Genomic DNA, 21,510 nt, shown 5'->3' on the forward strand with positions numbered 1-21,510 from the left:
GAAATTAGCATTAATTAACTGGTTTAATTCTTATGCGTTAGATATACTTTTTCATTCTTTTTTTGAGGGGACGTTAGGTGTACTTAAAAATAAAATAATTTGCTACTATAAGTTAGGATATACGAGTTTCAATTAAGACTTTATTTGATAAAAGTAATATATAACCGATAAACTTGCATATAATTTATAACTGATAGTTTATAGATTATAATATATAGTTGAAAATTAACGACCGGTGATGATTGTTAGTTGATAAACTAATTATACAGTTTGATAAAATTAGTAGTTCAACTAATTGATGTATATAAAATGATATAAAATAATGCTTTTGATTCATAATCAAATAGAGTTTAATGGTGATGGGTTGACAACAGACAACCAATCAAAACATTCTGAATCGCCACATCAATTAATTTTTTAATTTAAATATCAATTTAGAATGTTTTGATTAGTTGTGTGTGCAAAATTGTTTTGAACGGTCAACCCACCATCATTAAACTCTGATAAAATTTATATCAATCAATATTTTAGATATTTGCTAATTTAAATTCTTTAATTGAACATATATTTAATACATTATATACTCTCTTGGCTTAAATGCACTCTCTTGGGTGGGGCGAGGATGTTTAGGCTTTAAAGAGGAGGTGAAAGTTATTTGCTTGAGAGGTAAGATTTTAATTAAGCTAAATTACATTTTTGGACTGTTTAATTGGTATCGGATTGGTCCTCTAACTAAAAATTGATTTATTTCGGTTCTCTAAGTTTCTCACTATTACTACATTTAGTCTTTTCTGTTAGTTTTATTCAAATAAACGTTAGGGTTTGTGTTATGTGGACTCAGGGGACTCGAACCTGCACCATCCACACCAATTTTAAGCAAATCAAACTACCAGAACCCTTAACATTTTTTGCTTATTCTTGAATCATTTTAGTATATATTCCATAATAGTTCGGCACCCCCAAGAAAATAAGTCAAGATCCGCCACTAGCATTAACATTGGCATGGTATCTCTAATTGGCTTGGTTTCATTACGGTACACCATGAACTTGTGGCATATCGCTTTCTTTAATTTGGAAATTTAGGAGGTTAAACAAAAAACATCCGCTCAACTTTTCAACTCATTTGACTCTCATGTGTGTCGATGATTTGGTGTGAAAGAAATGTTCACATTTTTTGTCAAAATGATGAATCGTTATAACAACTTTTCGAGAAAATTAAGCTTCAATCTTATTGGTGACAGCAAATGAATTGCACTAATTTTACTTTTAACTATCATTTGTGATGGCTTAACCCGATAACTTGTTTGAGATTCACCTTGTAACGGGGTTGCTTTGTCCTCATTTTTTTTTTTTTGTGGTGCTTTGTCCTCATTTCTATTTCGAGTTTGCTATATCTTTTGATGTAATTTGACTTTGCTTCCTCGTTTTTAAGCAATCCTTGTGCTGGAAATACCAGGTTCTTAGTTATTAGTATAATTCATTTTAATTTCTTACAAAAATATATATTGTTAAAAAATTAAAGTATAAAGTTTTGTTTTGAATTTATTTCATTTCAAATATATAAAAAAAAATTAACTTAATATAAATATTTTCGGTAAAGTTTTATTTTAAAATTATCTCATTTCCATCTCAGCATCAAGGTTCTTCACTATCACGAGTCCACTCGTCATCCTCGTTGTTTACTGCAAATATTTTTTTCGATTTCCCTACATTTTCTCCTCAAAATCATCCTCATCATTCCCTGCTTTCTTTGCTAGGCTCCTCGAGGAACCACTCTTAATTCTCCACATTCCCGATTATGTCCTTTCGATTTTAGTCAAACTCGTGTCTCACAAAACCAAATTCTGCATTTTCAAAATTGAAGTATTTTAAAAGTATTCAAAAAGGTACCAATGTAATTTCAAGATACAAATTTGGCATAAATATAACCATCCAGTAAACAACTCTGTTAACAGAACTGAATTATACCACCATTGGAAGGTTATAGCGGTACTTACATATAATTGAATATACTCATCTTACCTCAAAATACCAAAAGTCACACTTTAAATTACACACATGATAAAATCTTTCTCTGATAGAAAATTGTCGACAAGAATTCAACAAAGTATAAAAGTTAAAAAATACTTCATCTTCCATATTATAACTTATGACATAAATAAAATGTCGATTATATGTACAAAGTGTAGGCCTACCCAAACAGATAACATAAACATTTAAAACAACACAATGGATCCAACCTCTAGTTAATTCTAACAAACACTAATCAAATGTGTACATACTAGTGAATGGATTGACCGTTAATACGAAACGATTCAACAAATAACAACTCCTTGCAATAACAATAAGCAAAGGAACTCATTCAAGTTAAGCCTATCAATCCAACATCGAACAAGAGAATGTTGATGATATCACAACTAATCCAAAATCAATCACGAGTACTAATACAAATGTTAAGACGACGTCGACGCATTGGAGGCGAACCCAAAATCTAGAAACCTGCGGATCTCAACACATATAGACAATGACTTGTTAGAAAAAACACAATATAGACAACGATCAAAGAGTCTAGAAATGCTAACGCTAACCAGGCATGAGGCAACAACCATTTAACAGACCCATTATGTTTTTTTAGAACCAAAACCAACATCTGCACCGAGACATTGAAGGTACCCATATCCATCAACCAACCCACCGAATCCTTGGATAAGCTTTGAAGGCCGAACCACTATCGAGAGAACCAGAGATGGAGACATTTGCAAATATGATAGAAACAAAGAAATCCGCGACAACAAAGCAAACCATCTGTCGGCCGTGTAACTACGATCCCAACAAAAAGCTTTGTGTAAGGAGGTGGTACAACAACGAACATCCACGTTTTTTTTTTTGAAAGGTCTTATCCTATTATTATTGACAAGTCAGCCTTTATATATTTTTTATTTTACTAGCATTTAGACGGGTAGATGGACCACCCCGTTTGTCCACTTTTCTTATTGCGATAATGATTATAAATTAGGAACAACAATTTTTTTATGAAATTTTAAATAAAATTATTGATTTTGATTAAGTATATATCTATATATAATAGATTCCTAAAAAAATATAAATAGATATTTTACACTTTTATCCTATAACAAAACTATATTTATCTTTTTCAATTATACGGACGACAATGTAACAATATAACAAATATAATATAAATTATTATATTTTTAAACGAGATAAACAAAAGCCCAATACCAAGTATTCTCTACTATATAAGACCAGAGTAATCCTTGTTTTAAACAATAAAACCAAAACCCTAGATCGACATAGTGTATTAGAAACTACCAACTCACCGGAAAACCCAAGAGGAGTTGCTCGTGGTAGCCGCTTCCATACCAGTAACCTGAAGATCGCTGCACTGCTTGGAGAATTGATCTGATCGGAATCAATCATTCATCATCAATGGAGATGGAGACAGATGAAGGTATAAACAGTCTTAAAGCTCGCATAGAAACTCAACACAAGTCGCACATGTACATGCTTTCTTCTGTACAATCTGTTATACCTAATTTTGTTTCTTCTCTCGACCTTTCTCTCAAAGTTCTCTCTTCTTTCAACCACCGTCCTTTTGCTCCTACACCTCCTTTAACCAATTTCAACCCTCCCAAATCATCATCTCTCCAACAACTACCTCAAAAACCTTCTGTTAAAACCTTGAAAACCTCTCTTGTTGTTACTACAAATCCAGTATTAGAGAAAGTTACTCCTTTGTCCGTTGTTCTATCAATGGTTGCTGTTTGTCTTTTAAGTCGACTACCTTTTATGGAAATTGATTCTTCCACTCTATGGAGGAAATTGGAGAATGATGAAACCTTTACACCACAAGACAAAGCTGCATTTCAAGAGCTTGCTGGAGATTCAGGAGGGCCAACGCTTGCAGTCGAGATAGCTTTGAGATCAATGGCAGATGATAATGGTGCAGTTGAATTGGAAGAGTTTGCTGTAAGTGGTAAATCAAGAATTATGGTTTTGAATATAGATAGGACCCGTCTCTTGAGACAATTGCCTGAAACTGCACAACATCAGCTGCAGCAACAGCAAGATGAACTGAGTCTCGGAGATGGTAATATGAATCAAAATCAGCAACAAATTGCAAAGTGTAGTATGAATTTGGAGGATGTTGATGCTTTAATTAATAAGAAATCATTTAGGGAGATGCAAAAATATGAAACTGCTAAGGAGCTTTTAAAAATTATTCAGACTCCAAGCATAAGGGAGGCTGCTGTAGCTGCCAAGTTCAAAACTAAAGGTGGTTCTCAGATGAGACCATATTGTGACTTACCAACAAAAGAAGACTGTCGACGCCGGACTGGTTCCTTTATAGCATGTAATAAGCTTCATTTTAGACGAATCATTGCTCTTCATACTGACATTAATTTGGGAGACTGTCCTTTTCTTCGTACTTGCCGGCACATGAACACATGTAAATATGTTCACTATGAGGAAGACCCTACACCTGATTTGCCTCCAACAATGATGTGTGCTCCTCCTCCTCCTCTCAAACCACTAAAGCAGCAGCGTGCTGAGTATTGTTCTGAAGCGGAACTAGGCCAACCACAATGGATCAACTGTGATATACGTAACTTTAGAATGGATATATTAGGTAAGTTTGGAGTAATAATGGCTGATCCACCGTGGGACATTCACATGGAGCTGCCTTATGGAACAATGGCGGATGATGAAATGCGCACTCTTAATGTCCCTGCTCTGCAAACTCATGGGCTTATTTTTCTATGGGTCACTGGGCGTGCGATGGAACTTGGACGAGAATGCTTAGAACGTTGGGGATATAAATGTGTTGAGGAGATCATATGGGTGAAAACAAATCAACTTCAGCGAATAATTAGAACTGGACGTACGGGCCATTGGCTCAATCACAGCAAGGAACATTGTCTTGTTGGGATAAAGGGTAGTCCAGAGGTAAACAGAAACATTGACACTAATGTTATTGTTTCTGAAGTCCGGGAAACAAGCCGAAAGCCAGATGAGATGTATGCTATGATGGAGAGGATAAGTCCCGGAACAAGAAAGGTGGAGTTGTTTGCTCGCATGCACAATACTCATGCAGGGTGGATGTCTCTTGGTAATCAATTGAGTGGTGTAAGGTTAGTGGATGAAGGGCTGAGAGCAAGGTTTAAGGCAGCTTATCCAGATGTGGAGGTGCAGCCAGCATCACCTTCCAGAGCTTCTGCTATGGAGCTAGACTCTAGTGTTGCTGCTCAAACAACTACCTCTGCAATGATGTAGGGAACGTTCCTTTATAAAGCTGAAGGAAAAAAGCAGTATTTTGACCTTTCATTTCAACCATTTTTAGTTTGTGCTATTTTCTCGTTTCTCTTTCTTTATGTTGAAAGATGGATGAGTTTTTCAAATTTTATTTGAGAGCTAAATTCATTTAGAGAAAAAAAAAAGGAAGCCTTGTTAATTAAATTTGTATCAGTAATTCCTTTTAAATTTGAGATTTCGAAAAATAGCTTATGCAATTAAATAAGCTTTTATGTTAATTGATAAGTTTTCTCTAACGAAAATTGCATCTTCATAAGCTGGTTTTCATAAACTAACTTGACAAACTTATGAATAATACATAAAAACTTATTTATCTACATAAGCTCAATAATAAACCAACCCAAATGGATCGCGTCCGGATCCTCTCTATTTCCTCTGAAAATGAGGATCGGCATTTCCTTTCCTTGCGGAACGACACGTGGCATAAGTGAAAACCAAAGGTTGAGATCAATTCTTTCTTTAAAAACCAATTAAAATTATTAAATAAAAGAATTCAATTAATATTGAAGAAAATCAGTTGCCAAATTTTGCGAGAAAATGATATTTGGTGTGGCTGGGATTGATCCTGAAAGAAGAGCAGAGCTAATTATGGTTAGAAGTTGTGCACGATTGGTTAATTATAACATGTACTTAAACATGCAATTTCTTCATGTCAGATGAGTTTGTGATGATTGTAGGACACTTGTTTTTAAAGCATAACAACGCAGCACCATGATTAATTATATGTCAGATGAGTTTGTGATGGTATCCAATTCAAACATCATAGGAAAAACATCATAGAAAAACGCAGCACCATGATTGTTTTTATCAAATTTGGCAACTGATTTTGTTCAATACTAGTGTAACGCCCCGTGCCAAGCACGGGATACATTTTATTTAATTTTTTTTAATATGATTTAAATTTTAACAGATTTTTTAAATATTATTGTTTTTGTTTTTTTTCATCCATAATTTTGGCGTTATGTGGTATTTTATCTTCGTATTTAAAATTGAACAATAAATAATCATTAATTGAGATCAAAAAGTTAAATTTTATAGATGACTATTTTTGTGAGAGTGATAAAATAAGCAACAAAAGTACAATTAAACCCAAAAGATAAAAACACTATAAATAATTAATATATTTCTAAAAAATTAACTAATTAGTAAGAGTTTTTATCAGCTTTGGTTTGTCAGTCATTCAATATATCAAATGGATATGATTACCTACGTTTTAATTTTTCACTCTTAATAAAAATATTAATTTTTTACTTAATCACAATGATCTCTATGATCGCAATTATAAATAAAAAAAATCTAAATTCAAAATTTTAGTTACATCTATTATTTTTATTGGTTTCATAAATAATATTCATTGACATTATTTTTTTTAATTTATCAAAATAAGCACATTTTTGAATAAAATTTACCTCATAAATATATGTATATTTTGTATTTCATTAAAAAAAATGAATTTTTATGTTAAATTTTGAATACAAAAAAGCATTAACAAATCATGTTTGGTTTTATATTTGTGAACAAAAAATAAGTTTAAAACACAAAAACAATATTTTTAAAATAATAGGTTATCACTAATTATTCACACTTAGGGAAACTTAATTTTTGTTTTTACTTTAAAATTTGTGTAAAGTTTAAGACATAAGTAAATTGTAAATTGAAAATATGGAAACTGGTTTTTTTTTATTGAAGTGTCAATACATGCAACAAAAACGATTTGGTCAATTGAAAATTGAAATTTCCAAGACAATAAAAGAGGTGCCCTGCATCACCATACAAAATAACATTGTACCAAAAGGTGTACAAACTTTACCAAAATAGACCTGTAATAAAAATAAAAATAAATAAAAAAACTTATTAACATTCTTCAACTCCTCAATAGTGGTCCTAGGAGTAAGTAAGAGAAACTCCTCATTTACAGGTATGCGAGATGAATTTGGTAACTGGATCAATCCCGATACAGGAGAATTTGTATTTGCACTAAGAAAGCTATAATAAAAAGTATCAATCAATAATATTATAACTTAAGAAAAAAATGTTATATTAAAATATATATATATATATATATATATATATATACATTTTCCTTAGTTCTTTGTTTCACCAATTTTAGGATTGAATGTGATTCTAGTGGAAGAAAATGCATTTTGCAATGCTGGTTTTCCTATCATTAAGATTCAAAAGTATATGAATCAAGTATATATATTCGTATAAACAAACAATCACAATTGCTAGTCATAAATTATTACCTTGAAACAATTTAACTTTTGTCAACATAATGACTACAACAGCATTTTGAGATTCACCGGACGATAGGAAAGAGTTCAGCTCTTCAACATACTCTCCAAAAAGAGTGCATTTAAAACGGTACGTACCTATTTAAAATTGTCAAAGATTATACAAATATTAATAAAAATACTATAATACAGGTCTTGAAAAATTACAATTACAAAAAAACAAAAACAAAAAATCAAACCTACCCATTCGAATCCAATTCAATGACATTCATTTTAGTTTTTACACCATCTCTTTCGTACTCTCTTTCAACTCCAACTCCAATCATGACTCCAATTACATCTGCATATATAACATACATTAAAATATCGATCAAATTACTATTTATTATTAAAAGAATATAACGTACAATTGAATCATATTAAACAAAACATTTTATTAATTCAATATATAAATTATTGTGTTATTTTTGTAAGCAAAGATAATATTTAAAAAAATCTACATGAAGAAAATTATAGTGACTTACCAACTAAGTAGTTGTTGTCGTAAGATTCATTGAAAACATCAGGTGCAGGTGTAAATGAATACACGTTTGTTGGGACCAAAACAGTTTTAGATAGTTTGACTTTTGTGTTGATTGTGAAGTTCAGTTTGTATTCGTTGTGTGATGGTCGATACGAACCACTGTTGCTAACAACATTAGATGAGGAAATCGTGAACACCATTCCCTCTTGGAGTTGCTCCTTGAACTTGTAGACCAGTGTTCTTCGTATAGACGCAACAATTCGATCACCCTAGATAAAAAAGATGAGAACACTATACTTTAAACAAAAAAAAAAACAAAAAACAAAAACGATATGAAAAAGGTACCTTTCGATCCATTATAACCAACTCCATGAAAATCGTGAACACCATTCCCTCTTTCGTACTCTCTTTTTATTTTTGTAGTCTTGACCAAACCAAGCACGAACAACCCTCACAACCAATGTCCACGATTGTTTTCTTGGGGAAACATTAGAGATGAAGTCGTGTTTCGTAGTCATTTTCCTTTGCAATAGAAAAATTACAGAAATAGTTTAGAATATAGATATTAGAGCATCAAAGAACAGAAAATGAAGAACTATATTTTGTAATTGTTGTGTACTCATACCCAAAATCTCTACTATTTATATAGAAAAATAGTACCATAACGGTTAATATAAATTAATTATCAATTTGACCGTTTTAAAATTAATATTATCAACGTCTTTAATATTATAAAATGTGCATTAAACAATTAAATTATATTTCATGTAACGTACAAAAAATTAACTTCATAACATTTGAAATTTAATTTAATATTTAATAATATCTTATAAATAATTATGTAATATAGTTTTGTAAGAAACAAAAATTAATTATATAATCTTAAAAACTAATTAATACAATTAATTTTTTAATTAGTAGGTTAATGTCTTAGTGTAATGTCCCAAAATTTAAAATATAATTTATTCAATTTATTTATTATAATTTTGTAACCAACAAAATTTTGAATGTTACATATAAATGTTAATTGAATACTAATTAGATTAATAATTATTTGATTTGTAACGTTCAAATTTTGATTGTAAAATATAAATTTTAATCGAAACAGTAATTTTATTAATCATTATCTGATTGTAACCAATTATTTACTTTATGTACAATTTAATGTTAAAAAGAAAACGGTTTTTAATAATAATTAAAATTATTAAGCTTGTATTAAAAATTAGGAGGAATTTTGGGAACATATGCCAAGTAGGCTTTTGATGAGGTGGACATCCTTAGAGGAAAGGAATTTGAAATAGGCTATTTCTAAGAACTCTAAATTGTTAGTATAAAGATTAATTGAATTCTTTTATTACTTTAATAATTTTAATTGGTTTTAAAGAAAGAATAGATCTCAACCTTTGGTTTTCACTTATGCCACGTGTCGTTCCGCAAGGAAAGGAAATGCCGATCCCCATTTATAGAGGAAATGGAGAGGATCTGGACGCAAATGGATCATTGATAGGAACCGATATTAATTCCTATTAATCCCACAAAAAGTTCTCAAGAGTTTTATCCACCAGAGTTTTTATTATTCATATCCTAATTGGTTCCTATTTCCATGCAATATTTATTCTTCAGTCAAACTTATGATTATGTCTTTAAAATTTCAAACTTGTTTCCTATATCCTTGCAAGATGTTTAATAGTTCTTCATATCCTAATTAGTTCTCAAAATTTTCATGTTGAAGAGTTGATCTCAGTGTTTGGAATAAGTCAAAGAGCAAGTGTGATCCTCTAATCAGCTAGGGAGCTAACTAATTTCTTTATAAAGAGACACATAAATTAAGGAGAAGATAAGCTATAAATTTGAAAGTGCATTTGTTTCTACAGATATTAATCATCTCCCGAGGAAGTAGCATCATTCTGTGATCTCACTTTAGCCATGCTTGCTGATCCTCAAGATGTTTACAAATCTACAACAGAAATGAAGCACCTGGAAACAACAAAAATGAAAGACATCTAGAACTTGATCCCATACATAATATTGGAATTGAATAAACCATTAATTCAGTCTAAATTATCTTTCTCTTTTCTATTTAGTCCTAAACTATATAAATATAATAACTAGTGCTCAAAGTATATAAAATTTGTCAAATTATCTAATTTATTAAAATATTAATGACTACATTGATGGATTTTCGTATACTTTAGAGACTATTTATATATATTTCTGGGACTAAATTGGAGAGTGTTTGATATTTAAGGATTAAATTGATGGTTTATTCTATCGGAATTTGTAACCAAGAGGAAGCAACTAGTTTATGATTTACAAACTCTTCAAATTTACGTTGCAAGTCTTGATATGGAAACGTGTCATTGGAATGCAATCATATCATCAACTAAGACATTTAATTTTATTTTCAAGTATAAAACCTTGCATTTCCAATTATTGTTTCTCACAACAAAATATCATCATCACCATCATCACTTAGAAAAGCAAAAAAAAAAAAAAAAAGAATAATTGTATAGTTCCAAATGACCCTTATCGAATTTTCTGAAGAGTTTATAGTTGTTTTTCGAAACCCTAAAGCAGATAAATAGGAAAATTTTGACTATTTTTGGTTAGCAGTAAAATCTAAATTATCAAGAAGGCTCCAACTTTTTTTCTTTTTTGCTTAAATAAAAAAGCCAGACGCATCCTGATATGAGTTTACAAGAGAGTTTATGTTCATAGTTCTACTCTGCATCCTCAAGTCCTTGCTATCATAATTAAAGCATACGCTGCTTTTATAGGAAAATTTAAACTCTATTCCTTACAAGTCCTCCGATGTGGGACTTATTATTGTTTCAAGTCTTAAAAATTGAACTGTAGCATTATGCTGTTAGTCAAGTGATTTTTCTTTCATATCTTAAGTGAATTTGTGAGGATAAAAGTTTATTATTATGGTGATTTGATATATTTTTGCTTTATAATTAAATTGATATATAAATTATTGATGCTTTTAGAAGTATATAATATGTGTGTTAAAACAAAACAATAGTAAGTCATGGGCACCCCAATAGCTCAAAATCTCATCAAAGCTGGGTATTGTATGTATGTTAAAACACTTCTCTCGTTCATTTTTCATTATTTTCTTATAGTTTGACTTACTTTCTAATTTAAAGTATAATATTCTTCTGTCTCACTCATGGTTAGCATGCCTTCACCACTTAAACCATAGTCTATATATATATGGTTCTTCTCAGTATAAAGTAGCGGATAGTTGATATCGATGAATTTATAGCATAAATCGAATAAGCTACCAAATAGAATTTGTCTTGTTTGGTAAAATTAGCTGTTGAACAAAGCTGATGGGGTGTCCGGAAAGAGTTAAATGCTTTAGTTTCATCCCATTACCCCATTGTTACATTTCAATTTTCTAGAGTTTTTCAATTTATCAAAATCCCGAAAAGATAGGATCATTCTAAGACAATTATGCAGAAGTGGAAGATCAGCTAAGCACAGCTGAATACAATTTTTCCAACAGAACTTCATTCGGTAAACTTTTAGGAATGACAAGTTCGACCCAGTTACAAGAAGTGTCAACTGTAAGATAAGCAATCTAACAGAGAATTTTAAAGATTCATATGGTCAATCCTTAGAAGTAATCATGACGCAATGCAATGATTGTAATTTGAAAATGACCCCTAACTCTAAAGTTCTTGAAGCAAACTGTTATAATTCTGTCATCGTTAAAGCCTCATCAAGTGGTTCCTCAAAGAATAAGCTTGAGTTCTTCAACAGTCTGAAAGCCAAGCTCCAATTGTCCATTCTTACAGCATCGTATCCCAAGTCCCTCTTCGGCAGCATGGTAATTACAAACAGCAATGGAGAAATCTAGGGAATCAGATTTTGGTGACCATAATTATGCAATGAAGCAGGGAAAGAGAAAAAGGATGACTTCAATTGGGATAGTTCAAGAATATACATGCACAAGCAGCTAAGGCAGGGAAGAGAGAAAAGACAGAAATGACAATGGATTTTTTGTACTGGGAGGCTATGAGCCGTGCAAACGTCAATGAAATTGCTGAGCACTCAAAGAAAGAGGCATGGATAACATGCTTGCAGAACTTATTCAGAGTTTCCTACCTGAATCTACTCGTTGATGCACACAGGGCTACTGATCTTGTGTGGCTGAGAGATGTTTCACCTGACTAAGCAAAATAATTCATGCTCAACATAAGGGGATCGGGAATGAAAAGTGTGGAGTGCATGCGACCATTCTCGTCATCCTCGTTGTCTCTAAATACTTTTCACTTTCCCTTCATTTTCATCATCTCCTTAAAATCATCTGCATCCATGTTTTCTTTGCTAGGCTCTGCGAGGGACCACTCCCAATTCGTTACATTCTGGATATTGGTCAAACTCATGTCTCATCACAAGTAAACCAAACTCTGCATTTTCAAAATTACAATCAATATCTTCAAAATTATTCAAAAAGCTATCACTGCGAATTCAAAAAATAACGTGGGCGTGAATAGTCACAAAATAACCATCAATATCTTCAAAATTACATAGGCATTTACAAGTTATCATTGAATATATTAATCACAAACTACCAAAAATATCTTTGTTGCACGAACTCAAGAAAGTTGAACAGTAATCAAGTTGAAAATATTTCTCTCTCAAGGAAAAACTAGCTTTTTTGTGAGGTACAAAAGAAATCTAACCAGTAACCATTTCATTCCCATTTCTAACACGAGAAAAGTTCCAACACTTTTTACCTCCACTCAAGTTCCAAAAACAAAACAAAAAATCTTATGATGAATAATACCATTCAACATATATTAATTCAAGTTAATACTCCTCAACTGGAAGGGCAAGCAGCCAAATCTACAATAGAAATGAAGCACTGGGAAGCAACAAAAACGAAAGATATCCAGAACTTGCCTGGCATTCTCTTATCCAGTTAGGTATTTCTACAGCAAACGGTGCTGTTTTATAGGAAATTTTGAACTCTATTCCTCACAACTCTACAATGTGGGACTATGTTTGAATTAAAAATGAATTAGAGCATTATGCTGTCTGTCAAGTGATTTTTATTCTATTCTATTATTCCCTCCCTCCGTCCCTCGAGACTTGACCATTTCACACAGATTATGAAAGGTGCAAAAATGAAAGAGAGAATGATATTTTTACTAAATTGTCCTTGTTATTATTTTGAAATCTTCACTTTTAAGTAATGATTATTTTCTTTGTTCCATTACAAACTTTTACATGGAGAACACAAAAAGTATTTATAAGGGGTAAATTTGTCAAATTCTGCTTAAAAATCTGAAAAGGTCAAGTATTATGGGACAAATATTTTTTTCAAATAGGTCAAATATTAAAGGACGGAGGTAGTATTGAGTATTGACAATTATTCACAAGTGTCGGGCTTCTTTTCTTTTCTATTTTATTATTAGATGAAGCCTTGTTAATTAAATTAGTATCGGTGGTTCTTTTAAAATCAGTACATATATACATAAAAAAAACAATATATATATATAGGCTTAATTACACCACATGTCCTTTAAGTTTGACGTTTGTAACAGATAGATCTTTTAAGTTTGTTTTGTAACAGATAGGTCCTTTAACTTTGTAACACTGTGCAACTAAGTCCTTCCGTTAACAAAACATTTATTTTCTTAAAACAAAACACTTAACACATTACATTAATGTTACACTCAACAATGTTTGATCGTCTAACATGATTGCACGCTTAAATTAAACTAAAAAAAAAAACATGTTATAAGGATTGTTCACTTTACTTGATTAAATATCAAGCTTATTGTTGCAATAACACAAGTTAAAGCCAACAACATGCAAGTTACATCAACAATTTTCAAAAATAATCATAACATTTTCCAATTAATAACATGTTTTTGCCTTTTGCATGCCACGTCAGCGTTTTTTTGACGGTGAGTTAACGGAAGGACTTAGTTGTACACTGTTACAAAGTTAAAGGACCTATCTGTTACAAAACAAACTTAAAAGACCTATCTGTTACAAACGTCAAACATAAAGGACCCGTGGTGTAATTAAGCTATATATATATATATATATATATATATATATATATATATATATAGCATATCAAGTGAGAGGAATAGTTATAATGAGAGGGTGAGAGGAATTAGTTTGGACCATTGGATCTAAATCAACGCTTCAGATTTAATTGCACTTTAAAAAGGATCATGTACTTCAACCTTTCCTTTTCCTTTCCTCTTCTCTGCTTTGTCGCTCTCTCTCACCGGTAACCTCACATGCCACCAATTTTATAGAAAGAACAAAGAAAGGAGAGATCTGATGCCATCACCGTCGCCACCCTAATAGGTTCTCAAATCTGTTGTTTTCTCCATCGTAAGTGGGTTGCAAACTCTACTACTGGTGCGACCTTCCGTAATCCTTTGTTTAAGTGAGACTTTCTGTTTTTGCTCACCTATTAGAGAAGAAAAGATGAAAACAATTTTTTTCTTCTTCTTTTTTATGATGCTTATAGTGAACCATGGAAGAGGAAGAATTGGGTAATGGATAATTATTTTTTTATTTCAATCAGAATTGGCCATCACAGATTTTGCATTTTGTTTCATTTCTTTTTAATGATTCAATTTTTATTTTGAAAAAACAACTTGTGAAATTAAAACCATTAGAAGAAGAAGAAACAAAGAAAGAGATTACTAGTGAGAGATTACTAGTGAGAGAGAGAACGACAAAGTGGAGAAGAGGAAAGGAAAGGGGAAGTTTGGAGTACATGACACTTTTTAAAGTGCAATTAAATCTGAAGCGTTGATTTAGATTCAACGGTCCAAATTAATTCTTCTCACCCTCTCCTTATAACTACTCCTCTAATTTGATATGCCATATATATATATGGGATAGGATCAAATGACAATAAGGTGTCAAATTAAATTTGACACCAAATCCTAGCCATTAATATGGTTTTAATCTAACGACTCCCATCAATTCATTAAGTGTTCACATGCTTGATCAAGTGACCCATCTTTTATTTTTAGAAATAATTTATTCTTTCTTCTTTTGGTTAATTCTTTTCCAAAAATTCTAATATTCTATTTTTTTTTATGAAGGATTCTACATCGTTTATTCTTAGGGCTCTCTTGCACAGGATTTACCCCTATTTCATTACTCCAAAACCTAATTGCCATATTTTTTGCTATACCACTGTTTTATGCTTCACTTCCCAAGCTATTCACCATTACACCTTCCATCTTCTCTTTTCCTATGCTAGTCGAAAACTTAATTTTGTGGCTGCTGTCCAAAACTTAATTATCGTTTTGCTCATCCTATAACAACCTTATTTCTTTATTGAGTTTATTTCTATTAACTATTTTTTCGAAGAGCCTCAAAAGAAAATTGTTTTAAAGAAGGGTCATGGATTGCTAAAAACATGAACAAAATGAATAATGATTAATTTTCTAATGTAAGTTCTTTATGCAATGTTGTGAGTAATTCATACCAAAGAATAAAAGATGTAGAATCCTTTAAAAAATAAAAAATAAAAAGAGAATTTTTGGAAAGGAATTAACCAAAAGAAAAAAGAATAAATTATTTCTAAAAATAAAAGATGGGTCACTTAATCAAGCATGTGAGCACTTAATGAATTGATGGGAGCCGTTAGATTAAAACCGTATTAATGGCTAGGATTTGGTGTCAAATTTAATTTGACACCTTGGTGTCATTTGATCCTATCCCTATATATATATATATATATATATATATATATATATATATATATATATATATATATATTATAATTAAATATGATAAAAATAATAATATTTTTCTTCAAAAAACAACTCTTTTAACTATTAATTTAAAGAGTGGGTGTATCGGTACACTCAAATATATTGGATGTACCATAGAATTTGCCTATATATATATATATATATATATATATATATATAGTGATGATACATGTACCACCCCATGTGGCAATACACCCTTTACACCCACACAAAATTCTGACACGTGGCAACTTGGACCCCACACAAATAGAAATAAAGTGTGGTTGTGAGATGAACTTATCAAAATATCCCTAATACATGGGGTGTAGGAATAAAGGGTGTTCATGTAACATTTTCCATATATATATATATATATATGGAAAATGTTACATGAACACCCTTTATTAAGGTGTGTTTTAGCAAAGATATAACTAAAAAGTTGTTAAATACATCTTAAGGTGAATGTTGCTAAAACACTCCTTCTAAAGAATAGATGGGTGTATGTTAGCAATTCCTATAGGCATTTGCTAGAATACATCCACTTATTTTTTAAAAAGTGTGTTTTAACAAGTTATAACTAAAAAGTAGTTAAATACACCCTAAAGTGTAGCTTGCTAAAACACTCCCACATAAAAACTAATGGGTGTATTCTAGCAAATCCAAATATATATATATATATATATATATATATATGTGTGTGTGTGTGTGTTATTCTTTTATGGAGAATAACATGTGCATTGATTAAGCATTCAAACAAAGCAAGTTTTTATGAAAAAATTGTGTAATCAAAATTAATATCTTATATTTACAAGATAAAATTTCTATTTATAGATTCTTTAACCATTGCTCTAAGGGCACGACTTAGCAAAACCCTTCTTTTATTTATTAGATTATATAAAATCAATGTATGCGCATCATTTTTAGTGAAATCTATTTTTAAAGTGTCAGTACCACCTTAATTTAAGTCAATATAAAAGTGAGTGTTGAAAAGAATATTGAAAATAGAGTCTTACTAGCACTACTTATTAGAGGAAATCTTTGTTTTGACTATCCCATCATCACGATAGAGAAAAGAAGGAAAAAAAAAAAAAAACATTTGTTTTTTCCTTATAGCTTACTGTATTCATTTTTTTTTGTTGGTTTCTACTAGTATTGTATCACAAACTTTAAATTTAGTTAACTATATTAATTATATATTTATGTTTACACTCTTTTTTCTAAGTAATTTATTAGTTTAACTGACACATTTTAAATGTAAAGAAGTGTAAAGTCCGAGATTTAAATTTCGTGCATGTATAATATTATCTTTGCATTTATCAATTGTGTTGAGCTTACAAGACACAAGTTTATAAACCTTTATTATGATGATTTTTTGTTAATAAATTTTTAGGATGAGAGGATGGTGCCTGAGTCTAAAATATAGAAGACTTTTAAACTTAAAAAGATGTATTTACGTGAATTTATCTTGAAAGGGCATCAGCGCAGCTTGAATCCAGAACCTCTCGAATTCAATATTTTTTTTTTGTTTGAAATTCAAGATTTTTTTTACATTTTTGGAATTAACATTTAAAATTTAAATATTGAGTAAAACCATTTTTTAATAATAATATATTTGGTAGTATCATCCATCTATTTATCTATCTATAGTCTATCCATCTTACAGGAAGAAGAACACAGGATGAACTGCAGTCAGTTTGCGACTACAATGCGCTCTGCCTTTTCCCTTCATCACTTCAACTCTCCGCGCTTGTCTCGCCACGTATCCAATGTCTCTGCTTCTCTACAGCCCCAAGGACAAGGTATTACTAGTTTACTTACTGTATTCCTCCTTTCAAATTCAATTCATTTCATTTCATTTCATGATTCAGTCATTTCTGTTTTCAGGGACTGACACTCCTCCACGGATTGGCTTTTTGGGCCTTGGAATCATGGGCACCCCAATGGCTCTAAATCTCATCAAAGCTGGGTATGTATGTATGTATGTCTCACATAAAATTAGGTGCTAAACAAATTGACTGAAAAATAAAATAAAATAAGATATAAGCTCAAATGCTATAAATTAGTAAAAGTACGCTCTAAACTGAAGAGAAAAAAATATTGTTACCAAATATGTATGTTTTGGTCATATGAGTTTATAAGCTATCTGTTCGAAAATTGGCCTTGACAAACAAAGACTATATCTACTTTAAGATAAGTCTTCTATCTAGTGACATGTGGCGGAATTCTCTTAATTCATTCTCAAAATTTTCCTGTTGTAGAGTTGATCTCACAGTTTGGAATAGGACTAAGAGCAAGTGTGATCCTCTAATCAGCTTGGGAGCCAAGTAAGAATTCACCTTTCCATTACTTACACTTGGAAACAACTTACATTTTCAAAGACACGTAACATAAACAGACGATATGCTATAAATTCAAATTTGTGTGTTTGAATTTTGAAAGCTGTGCGCTTGTTTCTGCAGATATAAACCATCTCCTGAGGAAGTAGCGGCATCTTGTGATCTCACATTTGCCATGCTTGCTGATCCTCAAAGTGCGGTGTGTATATTTCTGTGTAGTTCTTAATAAAGCTTATATATAAGTTATGAGAGCTAGTTATATACGTTCGTTCTATTCCATATCAGGTGGATGTTGCTTGTGGAAAGCATGGAGTTGCTAATGGAATAGGTCCAGGAAAAGGGTGCTATATTTAAATTCAAAGTTCCATAGTATCTTCAATATGTTCCTACAATTTGATAGATAATAGGATTTCAAATGAATATTGATGCTCGTATATGTCCAATACAACAATTCCTTCATCTTTAGCTCTCCCTATGCCTTATCATCTTACGATTGAAATTTTTTGTACTAGTTTGATTATTGTCTTTGTCTATCCGTAGTTGTCAAGACTCAAGAGTAAAGGCATTGCATATATTTCTTCACAGTATAATGTCTGCAAACCATATATCTATTTGATTGTTTATTTTTTAACCTAATGACATGATTGGAAGATATTGTGTTCAAGTGTTTGGTATATGTTTTGATGGTCCTGGGTTTATTTGGATTTGCTTATTTGAACTTATCTGCTGGCATAAGCACTTGTGAGACTGTTTGGAAGAGCCTATGAAAACAGCTAGCTTATGGCATGTGCACAATTTATTTCAGCTTATTTCCACAGGCTCTCCAGAATAGCTTATGGAAAAAAACTTATATCTTATATGAAAATATTTTTACTTTATTTAATCATTTGTTTTAGAAATAGGTTACATATGAGCACTTGTATGACAAATTCTAATGCCATGATCACTTAATTAAGCTATTTATCCAAACAGGGCCTTAATACCTTATATATTTTCAGATACGTGGATGTATCAACTGTTGATGTGGACACTTCTAAATTGATTAATGGACACATAAAATCCACTGGAGCATTATTTTTGGAGGTGAGGTTGTTTATGTCTATTCGCTATGAACATGCAGTGCAGGGTACTCTTTAATTTGGATATGGATTATTTCTTTCATGATTTAGTTGGATGGTTAGATGAACATGCAAGTTGTAACACTTGTGAAACCATTTCTGTGTCACTGCAGGCTCCAGTTTCAGGTTCCAAAAAGCCAGCAGAAGATGGACAATTGATATTTCTTACAGCAGGTGAATATTCTTCTTCAATTACTATAACTTATTAAATTTGGTCTGGGAAAGGGGTTGGTGAAGGATTTTTTTTTTTTTTTACAAGCAAAGAATTCAACTAGTATGTCATGTGTCATGTAGTACTAAGTTGCAGTATTGATTCCAATAGCTGCAGAAACTAAGATAATGTATTTTATTATATAATATTTCAGGGGACAGAAATCTTTATGAAACGGTTGCTCCTTTCTTGGACATCATGGGGAAGGTACATATATCTAGCCCTCCGTTAAAAAAGAATATATGATCCTTCTTCCAAAGCAAACAATTAACTCAGATATGTATGTTATTGGCTTCAATGCAGTCTAAATTTTACCTTGGTGATGTTGGAAATGGTGCTGCGATGAAACTTGTTGTCAATATGATCATGGGCAGGTCTTTTAAAACTCGACTCTTGTTTTTTTTTTATTCTGTTTGACCTTGTATTGACGATTAAGTTGACTTTATTTCTGTCTCTCATTTCCTTTGGTTTATAGTATGATGGCATCCTTTTCGGAAGGTTTACTTTTGAGTGAAAAAGTTGGGCTAGATCCAAAAGTACTAGTGGAGGTATTCAGTTATTACTAGTTCGCAAAGTAAAACCTATGGTGCCTGGTGTTTGTTTCGGAGTCAGTGCTTCGTAGATCATTAGTACTGAAATAACCCTTCTAATATATGGGGCCCTTTACGAAATGGAAATTTTGCAGGTAATTTCACAAGGTGCCATTAATGCTCCAATGTACTCGATGAAAGGCCCATCCATGATACAGTCAAATTATCCAACTGCATTTCCCCTAAAACATCAGCAGAAGGCAAGTAAATGTATATTCTTGTTTGATAGTAACTCTCAAATACCAGTATTAGTTTTGCTCTCACACAGGATTAATGGTGACAGGATCTAAGACTTGCCCTGGGGTTAGCAGAGTCTGTTTCCCAACCTATTCCGATTGCAGCCGCTGCTAACGAATTATATAAAGTTGCAAAATCACACGGCTATAGTGATGAGGACTTTTCAGCTGTCATTGAAGCATTAAAATCCAAATTTCAGCACTCAGAAAACCAGTGAGGCTCTTATGAGACACAGTTTCAACTTCAAGTTGACTTGAAATCAAGTATAGACAGATTGTAAGACTAGTCAATTTAAATGCAATTCCCAAAATGTAGAATTTATACTTGCAACTCCCAGAATGTGTAGAATACACACAGAGAGAATGGAGACACGAGAGCGTGACATCTGCCTAATGAAAACTGATTTTTCTTGTTGGTATATGTAGACTTCTCTTTTCCTATCAGAGAGCTTTTTCGGAGATGGTCAAGTCATTTGGTCTCACCTTCTGTATGAAATTATGAAGTCTGAATACTTAAAAATTGAAAATTTATTGTACTATGTCAGAACATCAACACTCCCCGGTTACTTCTCATTACATATCCCAAAAGTATCCAATATTTTTTATTTTTTATTAAATTTATGGATACACTGTGTGGTACTTGTCTTGTCAATACTTCCTGATACTCCAAGAATACTTCTTGATACTCAGACAGGCAATTTTTCTTATGGTCTTTGTTTTGAGTTTTTCTACACATGTTTTTGTTGATATCATAAATTAAAGGTAAAATATAGCTTGATATTGTCAGAAACTTCAGGTATTTTGTTAAGTAACTACTAGTATTTGTTTGTAAAATGCACTGGCCACGTTGCTAATAATAAGCAGAATCAACCAGGTTGCTAATGCACTGACACATTAAATACACTTCATATTTGCTTATAAACAAAATACACCTCATTTTTTTTTAATACGTGAAAAAAATTGTAAAATGAGTTTATACTAAGAGGCGGAGATACATAGTTGTCGTCATGCGAAATTTGGTGTTAGCCTCAACTGATTAGTTGTTTGTTTGGTTGATTTGTTTTGCATAACTAATAAGATTATATTTTGGCCTTGCACTTCTGAAGATGATTTTCTTTTTTATGCTGAGAAATAAACCATGTTCCTAGACTAATTCCAAGAAAATCTAGCATAGAAGATTTAA

The 21,510-nt window shown here is 31.6% G+C and overlaps 2 protein-coding genes across 2 annotated transcripts; both read left to right on the forward strand.

Annotated features, from left to right (window-relative positions):
* The first annotated feature begins 3,306 nt into the window (after positions 1–3,306).
* Positions 3,307–5,360, forward strand: LOC11429893 (putative N6-adenosine-methyltransferase MT-A70-like). The gene has a single exon (XM_003597538.2). The coding sequence runs from the start codon at positions 3,448–3,450 to the stop codon at positions 5,290–5,292; it is 1,845 nt and encodes a 614-aa protein (XP_003597586.1). The 5' UTR covers positions 3,307–3,447; the 3' UTR covers positions 5,293–5,360.
* Positions 5,361–17,453: 12,093 nt separating this feature from the next.
* LOC11432939 (glyoxylate/succinic semialdehyde reductase 2, chloroplastic) lies at positions 17,454–20,952 on the forward strand. The gene is made up of 12 exons (XM_003597542.4): positions 17,454–17,635; positions 17,721–17,802; positions 18,095–18,160; positions 18,296–18,371; positions 18,458–18,513; positions 19,171–19,255; positions 19,404–19,464; positions 19,656–19,708; positions 19,805–19,875; positions 19,977–20,049; positions 20,187–20,291; positions 20,375–20,952. The coding sequence occupies exons 1-12, from the start codon at positions 17,515–17,517 to the stop codon at positions 20,543–20,545; spliced, it is 1,020 nt and encodes a 339-aa protein (XP_003597590.1). The 5' UTR covers positions 17,454–17,514; the 3' UTR covers positions 20,546–20,952.
* Positions 20,953–21,510: the final 558 nt, after the last annotated feature.

This window comes from Medicago truncatula, chromosome 2 (genome assembly GCF_003473485.1).
Source record: "Medicago truncatula cultivar Jemalong A17 chromosome 2, MtrunA17r5.0-ANR, whole genome shotgun sequence".
NCBI classification, from domain to species: Eukaryota; Viridiplantae; Streptophyta; class Magnoliopsida; order Fabales; family Fabaceae; genus Medicago; species Medicago truncatula.

What these genes read in the sequence shown, in the direction of transcription:
- LOC11429893 (XM_003597538.2), top strand. Translation starts at nt 3,448, where the DNA reads ATGGAGATGGAGACAGATGAAGGTATAAACAGTCTTAAAGCTCGCATA.
- LOC11432939 (XM_003597542.4), top strand. Translation starts at nt 17,515, where the DNA reads ATGAACTGCAGTCAGTTTGCGACTACAATGCGCTCTGCCTTTTCCCTT. An exon ending in CTAATCAGCTTGGGAGCCAA is followed by an intron (nt 18,161 to 18,295) that starts GTAAGAATTCAC and finishes TTGTTTCTGCAG; the next exon opens with ATATAAACCATCTCCTGAGG. An exon ending in ATTGATATTTCTTACAGCAG is followed by an intron (nt 19,465 to 19,655) that starts GTGAATATTCTT and finishes ATAATATTTCAG; the next exon opens with GGGACAGAAATCTTTATGAA.